We start from the raw sequence: 12,779 nt of genomic DNA on the forward strand, positions 1-12,779 counted from the left end.
AAATTTGGGAGGACCTCCAAAAATGAAATTCCCCCCCAAACATAATGTTATCTGGAGCTGCTATGGTGAACCCGAAGGGTCAAAGTCAGCTTGTTTGCAAGCTAATTTTTACCCTTTGGGTGCTCCATAGCAGCTGTAGACACCATTTTGTTTTTTATTTCCCCCCTGTTTTTGGCACCTGCTTGTGGGGGGGATCACAGCCTGGGGGGCGGGGAGTTTGGGAGGCAAAAATCGCCTGTAGACTTCCCCAAATTGCCTACTCCTGATCAATGGAGCCTGGTGTCTCCGAAGTCAGTGGGGTGGTGAATCTGCTCAGGGTTTCATTCAGAAACAGTCAGAACTTCACACCTTGGATAGCTCCTTTAGAGTTCTGACTGGTTCTGAATGAAGCCCAGAGTAGATTCACCACCCCACTGACATCGGAGACACCAGCCTCCACTACCCCAGTCCATAGTCATGTGCATCAAAGTTGCTGTGAATGAGTAGTTACTTGAAAGCATGGATGGGGGTCCTTGCTGCAAGACTAATAGTATGCTCAAATGGGAATTACATAGAATGTTTTGTGCCCAGATGCATATTGCTATATGGATGTGAACCTGAGACACCTCTCTCTGTGCGGTTTCCAATCCAGGCTTCTCCCTTGCTGGATTGGGATAATAATGTTGGAATAAACTCTGTTGAACTTCATGAGACTTGCTTCCACATTATTAATTCAGAATTAAGTGCTGAGGTATTACTTTTGCAGGATACCTTTGACACCATCATGGGAAACTTTGTTGTTGTTTTCCAGTGCTGTACTTCGTATTTTTAACATTTTATTTGGTTTGGTTTGACCTGTAAAGTGCCCCGAGAATACTTGTTGATGGGCTGCCATATAAACTTAATAAATAAAATATAACTACTTGTTATTGCCCCATGGAAGCAAGCACAGGCAGTTGTGGCTTGAGAAACATGATGAAGTCCCTGCGCTAAGTAAATGCAATAATCTGTGTTGATTTGCGAAGCATAATTCATATTTGATGTGATCCCGGAAGACAGAAATTCAGCTGAATCACTATGATGTTTTATAGTCACACACACTGCAGTACTGTAGTCTGTAACAATGGTAAAGGTGTGGTTCCAGTATATATGGACGGGATGGGATGGGATGGGAGCAATGCATGCTGCCATTAGATACACCATTCTTCAGAGCAATACACTTTAAGGCAGAGAAGAAAGCATGCCACATCTCCAATCTCCCCTGATTGCAGAAATCCACCAATGTGCCAGAATGCTCATCTCATGAAATTCTGAGTGCCGGCAATTTCAAGATCACTGACACCTCCTTTGCTGACAGCTCATTTACATATGTAGAACCTATAATCTTGAAGTGCCTCAGTATGTTTTAAAGAAGCAAGTCTATCAATGGCCTCTGGCAGAATGCTTGAAAACACCATGGTAATGTTACCTGGTTGTATTAAAACTTCTTGGGCTTCCCTTGAGCTTCCAGAACCTATGGACTGTTGGAGGCATAGCGACAAGAATATACTTGAGTAACTCATCTCATTGTATGGAGAGAACTTCCTGGTTCAAAGTGAATATCAATACATTTCGGGTGTGTGGCAGCCCCTGAAGCTATTTTTCTAGCCCCTGCTGGCCCTACCAAAAATGTTTTCAAATGGTAAGAAACAATGCTATACACTCCATTGTTACCTCTTCCTTTTTGAATTTTTTTCTGCAATGTATCAGTGTATGGATGTACGTCATGCGATGCCTGGGCACATGAGCTCCATAACTAGGAAGTCTTTAATTTTCAATGGAGCCAATATTAATATGATGCTGATCATTCCTGGCCCATTGCCTGGAGAATATAGTGTCTCCTGATTTCATAGAAGGTGGACATCCTTGGTTTAGAAGAAGAACGGCTGAGTAAGAGGCATGATAAAGCTGCCTGGGAAGTTCAGAGCCAACAGGAAGCACACTCTGCCATCAGTCAGGGGACCAAAGGTCATTGGGTGAGTTTCACCCCTTGGTTTCCAGGAAGGGCATCATGGCAGGGGAATACCACCCCGGTTCCCTCCACTGGCCAGAGAAGGAGAAGCTTCTTCTTCCAGCCAGAAGCTTTTCCCAGCCCCACAAGCCAGAAAGAACACTTGGCTCCAACTGACAGAGAACTGGGACTGTAGAATGGGGGGGACACACCTCTAGCTATATTAATCAGTCAGAAGACTAAGGGCTGCTGGTGTGTGTGTGTGTGTGTGTGTGTGTGTGTGTGAGAGAGAGAGAGAGAGAGAGAGAGAGTTCTTGGTTTTGTTTTTTGTTTTAAGCTTCCTTGGGAATCATTTGATAGAAAGGTGGGGTATAAATCCTCAACATAAATACAACTAGATAAATAAATAACCTTTAATAACATTCTGAACAGTGGGGAGAAAGAATAGGGATATGGAAATATTTCTCGCCGTCTCAAAATATGAGAACTGGGGATCACTCAATAAAGCTGCTTTGCAGAAATTTAACCATGACACAAAGCAGAACTTCACACAGTATGTATTTGTTCAGCACTATGAGGTCTGGGTTACACTGAGGACTTAGGGCAAGTCAGGCGCAACAGATTCTCACTAAACAGTAGGTTTCCCAGAGGGAGAGGAAATAGAACAGCACCATGGAGAGCGCTTGAGTTATTGTGGGGTCTGGGAGCTGGACAAGCTGGCCTGCATGTTGCTCCAACAAGCAGCAGGTTGTGAGTAAGCTTTACATATGGTTTTGGCTTCTTTTAGGCTGGTTAGCCCCATCTCCTCATTGACAGAGGCCTTTTCCCTTAAAGACGACTGGGCTGTTTCAGTAGCCTCATGCTGTGATGACAAAGACATGGTGTGGTAGCATCTTCATGGCTAGAGTCCCCAGAATCCAAGGATGGCAATGTGAACTTCTGTGGACCCAGGGAGATAGTCCCTGGGGCCTCCCTGAAGAACTAGGTCCTAAGGTGGCAGGAGCCTCATGATGTCCTTCTGTACCTGAGCCCTACTCCTGATCTCTTCCTCTGAAGAGAGGAAGAGCCTCATCCTTTGAGGATGAGGGGTCAGGACTTGGACCATGACAGTACTACCCATTGCGGTGAAGCAGATATGGGCATGGCAGGGGAGCATGCTGAGAGCCCACATAAACCTGGAGCCAGCCTTGGACTACACAGACAGAGTCTGACAGACAGACTCTGGGCATTTCTTACATTCTTTTCTCCAGAAATTAGATAGTATTAGGTTGACTAACTGGGTTGACTGCCTACTTTGTATCTGATCAAATTTCATTTAAATAAGCACACAGCAATGGTGGGGGGATTGGGAGGAGGGATTGGATCTGATCATGGCTACAGTTGTACACAGGATTGCATCCTTAGTTTGTCTGTCTCACTGATGCATTGTGAGCATTTGCTGCAAACTTGTTCTCATGTTGTTACTGTATGTTGTTGGATGAATTATGTCATAATTAATCCCCCCCCCCCCGCACAGTGCTATTGATTTCCCAATGGTATATTTTAATAGGTTTGATTTTCGTCGGTATACAGATTTTATTTGGATTTACCGCCTGATCCAACCGTATGCACAAGTAGTCCTATCAAATAATCTGCAGTTGCACTGTACTTTGGTGAGGAAGAAGAAGTAGGGCTGGGATTAACTCTAGCCTCTCTCCTCTTGAAGAGCAGATTGGAGCAAATGCTCCGATCTTATTTGTCTGGACTCCACATATGCGGATGAGGCTGGAGAAGTGTGAGCATACACACCATTTTTGTAAGCATATGATTCCCCATCCAGTTGGGGATGAGCACATGGAAGCCCTCTTCCACATGTGGATGGACATCTGGATGGCTTCCTAGCTGGATCAGGAGAATTGCTGTTGACCTGAGGTCTGACAAATAACAGGTATCCTAGAGGAGATGAAATGTGGAAGAGTTCTTTCACTACCTTGCTAGGGTCCCACTCTGGGGTCTTAGTTTGAAGCTGCACAAGTTCATATGTTGTCTCCAAAGCATCCACCTCTGGCTTTGGGAATCCAGGAAGTACGTTGTGAAGCTGAAATCCAAACAGCTCAAGCCAGCTTCCAATGTCTATAAATAAAATAAAGAATACCATCAACTTGTTAAACACCAGAAGCACTGCAAAAAAGAAAAAGAAAAAGGCCCTCAAGACATTAAAGATGACTGCTTTGCTTGAACAAGCTGTTTATTTAGAAATCTCTCCCAAGATAAATTCAGGATGTAAGTTTCCATTTGCATAACGATGTTCTCCCTCCTTTATACCTGTCTTTTTGTCTGTAGCCTCAGAATGGGGAGTGTGTGTGTGTGTGTGTGTGTGTGTGTAGAGGTGTGTGAGGAGAAAGCTTAACCAAATTTGGACAAAGAATATATTTTGAGGAATACACTACATATTTTATGCAAACAGTGTAACAAAATGTGCATAGTGTAGTATATTTCTTGCACTCAGCAATTTCTCCTCTTGTTTATTATTATTTCTGAATTCTGTATGATTTATAAAACTGTAATAAAAATTCCAGAGTCATCGTAACAGCTACTTTTAAAACTTTAAGACTTGGTGGCTGAGTTTGTTTGTTTTCTTCATCCCTCCTCATTACCTTTTCCTTTTGTGTCTTATCTTTTGGATTGTAAGCCTACAGTCAGGGACTGTTTTGATTTTATTGAGCCTATTGAAAGTACTCTGAGGACTTCCAGTTGGAATCGATGTCGCTCTGGCAGCTTCCCCACAGGTTCTCCATGGGAGCTTTGTCAAACAGCTTTTTAAAAGGTTGAAAAACCTTTTCATCTCCCCCCTGGAATTAAAAGGGGGGGCAAGGCAGCTCTGGATAATATCTTGGAGAAAAGTATCCCCCACGAGATAGTGGGCAGGCTGGATTCCAGGATTATCTCCCCAGAGCTTTACCAACACAAAAAGCTGTACTGAGACTCCTATTTCATAGGAGAAAACAGGGCTGACGTGTTCCATAATAATATATGCTTTAAGAAATATCAACAACTTCTGAGGGATGATTTAAGAAATGTTCACAATATTTGAGAACATCTGAGGAACTGTAAGATCTGTTTGAGAGAAACATGTCTGCGCCGAGGAGGAGAAAGGAGCTGGCATCAACTCCCCCTGCACCCCATGTGTCAAATGTTTCGAGAACAGAAGATATAGGGGAATTATTTACTCTGATAAAGACTTTATCTTTGCAATTTACGGAGCAAGCCAAAGGTTGGATTTAATCCAAAATTCCATCACCACCTTGCAAGGAGCTGTAGATTTAATTAATGCATCATGGCAAAAAATGGAGACGAAAATTAATGAGCTAGAAGACCGAGTGGCAGGAAATGAAACTACAACACAAATTTGGTTTAACAATGCCTCTGATAGAATTTCGCAACTGGAGGCTTTCATGAGGAGATCCAATGTACGTATTATTGGGATTAAAAATCTGTCTAATGATGTAAAATTGCCTATTTTTGTGGATAAACTTTTGCATGAGATACTCCCTATCCCATCTGATTATTTACTTGATACTGAGCAGGCATTTCATGTGCCAAATACTAAAGGGACTGATTACACAATCATAGTTCAATTTGCAAAAGTCTCCACAAAGAATTATATCCTGCATTTGGCAAGAGAGGGTGGAAGCCTTTTCTGGAAACAAGATAAAGTTATGTTATTTCCAGACTACATCAAAGAGGTGGCAAATAAAAGAAGGCAATTTATCAAAGCAAAAAATATGGCAAAACAAATGAACTTACAATATTACTTAAAATATCCTGCTACACTTTGTATTGTGCCTGAAGGTCAGATGAAGACGTTTCAAAATCATGAAATGGCGGAGGCATGGCTGAACATAAAAATGCGTGAGAATTCTGTTACAACCCCATGAACTGGAATCTTTAAACAAGCTTTGTTAACTGTTTGTGTTTAGTCTACATGATTCAGGCTAGCTCAGAAGATAAATGATTATACATATATTCGTTTACTCTCTTTCATCTTTCGTTTTTTCTTGCTTTTCTTTATATTTTTATTTCAAAATGGATAATATATCTAGTATAAAATATATTACCAACTGTTGAAGTTTATAGTAAGTTTTATTATTATATAACACTATATTATTATTATTATTATTATTATTATTATTATTAATTTAGGCTTCTGGGAATGAATTATAGACCTGTTTCTTTGATATTAGATTGATGATATGATATTGAAATGTAAGTTTATTAAACTGTAAGATTGTTAAGATTATAGATATAGTTTTTAAAATAGAATGGCATCGGAGGCTGGGGAGTATTGGAGTTTAAACTTAATTCTTTAAAGGGGAGGGGGAGGGGGGAAGGAAGGGGAAAGAATCTTCTTTTTTCTTCACTTCTTTTTCTCCTCCCTTTTCCTTTTTTCCCCCTTTTTCCTTCTCTCTTTGTTATTGTGCTGTCCTCATCAGAATATTGTATTGTTGGGAAATTGTAGTATTGATCAGGTTGTTGGTAATTTTGGTATTGTTCATTTCATTTATAAAGATAAAATAAATAAAAATATATTAAAAAAAAGAAAAGAAAGTACTCTGAGATTCTTTTGAACTGAAGAGCAGGATAAAAATGCTTTAAATAACAAACAAAAAACAAACAAACTCAGTGGTCACTTTTTGTAAATAAAACCAGCTTTAAAGGGAATGATTTTAGTGGGGAAGTAGTTGTGGGGAGAGGGGGTGCTTTATCCTTTACACTTCAGCTATTTTTCTAGGGATGTACAAAAGTCCCTTACCTGAACCCGAAGCTTGATTCGCAGTGGGGGGGAAGCGCTCTGTCCCTCCCCACGAAATTCTGGCTGGGGGGGAGGCGCCCCGTCCCTCCGGCTGCGAATCCTCCTGTCCTGCCGGGATGCAAATGGCGGCAGCCATAGCCGCCGCCGTTTGTGTCCCTGCAGTCAGCTGTGATAGGCTATGTAAATGTTTACGTAGCCTATCACGGCTGAGTGAAAAAAAACAAAAAACACCGCGCGTATGCAAATGGCGGCGCCCATGGGTGCCGCCATTTGCGTTCCTTATTTTGGCACGTGTAGTCTACGTAAACATTTACGTAGACTATGGTGAAAATAAGGGGAATGCTATTTACGTTCCCCTTATTTTCGCCGTAGTCTATGTAAATGTTTACGTAGACTACACGTGCCAAAATAAGGAACGCAAATGGCGGCGCCCATGGGTGCCGCCATTTGCGTACGCGCGGTTTTTTTTTCTTTCACTCAGCTGTGATAGGCTACGTAAACATTTACGTAGCCTATCCGGTGTTTTTTTAAAATCTAGCCATGATAGGCTATGTAAATCTTTACGTAGCCTATCACGTTCTTTTTTTTTTTATACTTGGAAATGGCGGTGGCAGCAGCCGGTTGGAAGACCGGCCGCTGCTGCCACCGCCGCCGAACTGCTGCTGGAGCCGCCACCGCCAGGGACATTTGCACAAGGTAAGTCCCGTCCCGGGGGGGGGGGCGGGGAGGCAGACCGTTTCTCCACCAATTTCGGGGGGCCGAATGTGCTGGCATTCGGCCTCCCCAAGATTCGTGGAGAAATTCTCTGACATCCCTATATTTTTCCACTCTGAAAATAGCCCCCTGTTTGGCTGCTTTCTCTAGGTATATGTTTGCAAGGGTAAGCATGCATCTGGAACCCTGGGGAAGGGAGTAGGGAAGCAGCTTGTTAGCGGCATTTTGGAGTAGGAAAATGACAGGCCAGGAAAAGGTCAAGCAGCTTCCCGCTGCTACTTCTCCAGTCAAAGCTGCCTCTTCCTGAAGTGGCTCTTTATTAATTAAAAGAAGAGGCTATGTGCGTTGGAGTGTTACTCATTCTTTCATATAAATTGTAAGTAGGTTATGGAGAGCTATATTCTAGGAGAAAGGGGTAAGTAGAGTGGGTGGAAAGGAATGGGTTTTTTTTTTTGCCTCTTTGGTTACTGTGACAGCTAGGACAACATTTCTGGAAGCCAGAATGGGACAAGGTGGGGCGTAAACACAAAGAAATGAACAACTTGCTCATATTTAGTTTTCACAGAGAAGCCAACAAGCTAAATATAGCGGCTGTTGTGAGCTGGATAGTGGTGAAGGCAGCTATCATATGCACAGTAACTTGAAATGAAATCCTGTTGTAATAGGATATTATAATCCCCTCTTCAGTATAATAATAATATTGAAATTAAGGCTGGGCCAAAATACTCTCACCTCCACTTTTGCAGAGCTGCCAGTCTGCCACAAAAGGGGGAATCAATTTTCAGAGAAAAAATTGGTGGGTGTTGGAAAAGGTTCTTATTCTTTTGTTGTTGTTGTTGTTGAGAGGATCGTTTGACATTGTACATATGGAACAACAGAGGGTTGCCTTCAGCAGAGGCTGGTGGCTCCAATGTCAGTGGGGTGGAGGATCCACTCCGGGTTTTAGTCAGAACCAGTGAGGAGCTATCCACAAGGTGTGGAAGCCACCAGCCCTCACAGGTTGCCTTCAATCGTTCTGTCTTTTTTTTTTTTTTTTTTTTTAAGCTTTGGGTCTGGTCTACGTGGCAGTGGAGTTGTGGTACTCCTCCCTGAGAATGGCCCAATAGGAATGAGGTTATTCCATGACATAGCTTTGTTCCCAGGGGCATTTTGGTAATGCTGTCTGTCTGTCTTTTTATTTTATTTAATACAGCTACCTTTCAAGACTGTGGCTTCCCCAAGGTGGCTTAAACAGTAACATTCAATATCAATTCTACACAATTAAACAATGTTTAAACCTTAAACAATTTTAAAATACGTTAGTTAAAATAAAGTACAATTTCAAATATCTAACAGCAGCCAATACCATAAAACCTTCTCAGTGAAAAGTCCTTTCAGAAACAGTCACAGATGGAGCCAGCCTTATATCTGCCAGGAAGGAATTCCACAGGGTAGGGGCCACCACTGAGAAGGCACCTACCAAGAATGCCCCTGAGAATGGCACTATGTCATGTGGCATCATTCCCACTGGGTCATTCTCAGCTCTGCTTTCACTTGAAGCAGCAGCGAATGCATTTTTTTTTTTTTTAGCAGTTAAAGCAGGTGGCCCTTGCTGTGCTGCTATATCCCCACAAATTGTAAATGATGATGATGGTGATGATGTTCTTTTTGGCACAGAGGATGACATTTTAAAATGTATTTACATTTTTAATTTAAAAATTAATTAATTAATCAATTAATTGTCATCACCAGGGGATGGGGAGAGCGGGTGCAGCCTGCAGGGTTTCCAGGGGGTGAAAATGCCCCCTGGGCCTCCCAAAGTTGCCCATCCCTGAGTTAAAGAAAGACTTTCAACATTCTGCTGTCTTGTTGTATGTCCTGGCCGTGGGCTGCTAAGGTTTGGCGGTGCTGCAAAAGTGATAAGCCAGATCCAGGTTCACTTACAAGGAGACTTTATTGAGTACTTACAGTGCACAGGCATACCCAGTGGTTGGATCAGACAGCTCCTCTGAGCAAAGAGCTGTGGTGCAAGATGGGTTTTATATCATACATGTTAGCAGTGAGGCAGCATGACAGCAGCGAGAGTTAAGAGTTCATCTGCAGCTTTCCCAGCATAGCCTAACAGTGCTTGGTTCCCAGCACAGACACCTGTAGCTTTAAGACAAACAGAGCTCCACTTCCCAGGCACATCCGAGACTCTGATAAGATAAACGGTACCAGAGCTTGTTATCATGGAATGTGCTGAGCCGGCCATATCGACGTTTGACTCATCTTACAAGCCAAGGAGCCCACTTGCAAGGAAATTGCACTTAGTAATGAACCAAAGCAGAGAGCATTATGGATCTCTAAGCCTCTCCCAACTACTGTTAGCTTGCTTACAGGCCAGGGGCCTTACACTTGTATATACAATATACATTTTTATTGTATATACTCCCACCAAATTAAGACATTTCTCCAAGCGCCCAAAGACCACAAAAGCTTTCAAGGACCATTTTTGTTCCCATCCCTGAAAGCACCCTCCCCCCAAGTATTTCATCAGCACTAATGGAAATAAATAGCATTTACTTCCAAGTTAACAAAAAGACAGGATAAGCTGTAAGTCAACCTTCCCCAACCTGGTGATCCCCAGATGTGTTGACCTGCAACACATCTGGAGGGCACCATGGCTGCTGTACGTGAATTTTCCCATCTTCACCCCATTCCCTTCTTAGGTCCTGCTTCTCTCCAAGGCCTGAAAACAAGCACATTGCATCATCTGTTGCAGGCGGCGTCTGACAAAACCAAGAGCCAGCACCACAGGTCGCCCTAATTAATCTGTGGAAATTTAGCAAGCATGGCTATTAAAAAAAGCAAAAAAACATGGTAATTGAAATAAAAAACATGACTCCTCTCTCTCCCCCTCTGCATCTGATTCATGGTTTTTCCCTGACCGCTTTTACAAAATCTGGGCTTGAAATATAATTAGCATCATAAAGAAACTGCATTTACCTGAGGTAAACACTACATATCTTAAAGTGTTCTGTTTTGGAACAAGTGTGAAGGGTTAACAGTAAAAAGAAGGCGGAGAAGTCTTTTAGTTTTCTGGGCTCAGAGAAATAATACAAAGTTTGAGTGTTATTGCTGGCAGTCTGCCAACTGAAAAACAGCCATCTTGTTGCATGTCATTACCAAGGTGATGTCTATGTTATGTGTCTGTGAGGTTCCTGTCTTTTTATCCTGGAGTGTGGAATCAAAATGTGGCCACATACAGTCGGTTAACTGGTGGACGTTCTATTCAAATCTATTGGTCCATTATTAGCTGTACAGGCACCAGGTTTTTGAGGTTCCATAAGCAAGATCCTCCTTCACTCAATATTAACGTATCTCAAAGGATTGATGTGAGGATAAAATGGGGGAAAGCACGTATTTTGATTTAAGCTCCTTGGAGGAAGTTGGGATATAAATGTAAAAAAAAGAAAAGAATGAAGAACTACATTTAGAACAGTTTACAGAACTTTCATTTCATTTCAGAGGCCTACAGTCAAATATGTGCAAGTTCTACCATTGTGTATCCAATTAAATGTGTGATCAGAAATGTTTTTAATTAAATAAAAAAAATTACCTGTTGTATATTTTGCCACATCTTGGATTCTGCCAGCTGGATAGTTATTTTCAAATGCATATAGATTAAATGGCTTGGGGACATTCTTCACTTCTTCCCAGGTGTGGTGGTTTGGTGTTGTCCAGCGTCCAGCAATGACATCATAATCTCTTTGTCCCAAGTGCACCAATTTAGTGAGTGACTCATACAGCCCTCCATGAAACCCAATAATGACTTCAAAATCTGAATTTGTGTCTTGATAGATTTCCCCGTAAGGAGTATAAAGAATTTCTTTTATCACTTGCCCTCGGCTGCTGAAGATAGCTAAGGGTGTACCAGTGTTGTCACAGGCAACATAATACTCTTCACCACTGCTTAATTCCATAGCTATCAAGTGGCCCTGAAGGTCATAATACAGGGACGTTATTTCTGAACTACTATGATTGTATAAGTGAGTAACTCTTACTGGATTGGAGAGGTCTGCGTAAAAGAACTGGAGGTGTTGTCCTAGACTTGATTTGCTGGCCACCCGTCGTCCCAGCCCATCATAGCAATACTGGATTGTCCATCCAGCAATCCTGTTGTAAGCCTTGTTCAGAAAACCATTAGAACTGTACTCAAAGATGTCATTTCCTCTCTGTTTAAGAAAACCGTCTTCATCCATTTTATACTGAAGGTCTCCTAGTCTTGTTATGCGATCTCTAAGGTCATACCTCAAAGGAGTAAGCCGTGCACTGTTTCCATGGCTAAGTAAATTGATATTCCCATTGAGGTCATAGCTATAACGCCACTGGGTTTTATCATTCACAGAGACAGTTTGGAGTTGGCCGTCAGCATCGTATTCATAAAAATATCTGGTTATGTTGGCATCTACTCCTACTCGTATATCACATATCACTATTCGGCCCATATTGTCATACTGAATGGTCATCCAGTAGGCGATGGATTTAAGAATTTCATATTGCACTTCAATCACTTGGCCATTGGCACTAAAAAATTTGGTATGCTTCATCACAGTGGTGGTTATAACTTGGTTTAAGTCATAATTGATCACACTGAATTTCCCAAATTGTTCAGTTTTACCAGACACATCAACGTAGCGATACAAATCTATAGGGAGCGGAGTTTCATTGATCATGGCCTGCATGCTGGTGACTCGAAAGTTGTTGTAGCTGTAGTCAAATCTGGCATTCACGAGACCTTCTTCACTAAATCTGAATATCTGGCGACCAATTAATGGGCCTATGTGTAAAACATTGAACAGTTGTTTAAGGCAAAAGAAGGCAGAGCACAAGAGTAAGGAAGTGTATAATTTTGACACCCCACCCCCCCCAATCCCAGAGGTGGTGATATTGGTCCAATAGGAAAAATAAATCCAAAAAGTACAGCATAGTAATAAATTCAAGGGTTAAGTATAGTACAAGTATAGACTGCTTTAGTTGTTCAGATAGTTTAATAAATTAGCATGAGCTTTTGTGGGTTACAACTTACAACCCACTTTGTCACATGCTGTAAGCAGAACTGGAGGCTTTGAGTTTGAAAAGAGAGTTAAGCAGTTAGATCTGCAGCAAGCATCCCATTCTCTTCAAGCAACAGTTACAAGCCACAAGTGCACTAAGAATCCTTATAATGTGCATCGAAACCACAAACCCTGTTGAGTCCCCTATGAACACAATCAAATTTCTTTATTATCTCTTGTTCTGCAATCTCACGTTCCAAGCAAGCCCCTCACTGAAATTTCTTTA

General features: G+C 41.9%; 1 protein-coding gene across 2 annotated transcripts in view; it reads right to left on the reverse strand.

Annotated features, from left to right (window-relative positions):
• The window catches only part of TENM1 (teneurin transmembrane protein 1), a 438,805-nt gene that overhangs the window by 1,173 nt on the left and 424,853 nt on the right, over positions 1–12,779 (reverse strand). For both annotated transcript variants that reach the window (XM_084814084.1, XM_084814083.1), the window contains exons 30-31: positions 11,056–12,276; positions 3,939–4,081 (exon numbers count right to left, since the gene is read on the reverse strand). In XM_084814084.1, coding sequence (XP_084670210.1) covers positions 3,939–4,081; positions 11,056–12,276 — 1,364 coding nt within the window. The remainder of the gene's footprint in view (positions 1–3,938; positions 4,082–11,055; positions 12,277–12,779) is intronic.

This window comes from Heloderma suspectum, chromosome 9 (genome assembly GCF_057233095.1).
Source record: "Heloderma suspectum isolate Gila_16-S chromosome 9, 16-S_ref, whole genome shotgun sequence".
Classification (NCBI taxonomy): domain Eukaryota; kingdom Metazoa; phylum Chordata; class Lepidosauria; order Squamata; family Helodermatidae; genus Heloderma; species Heloderma suspectum.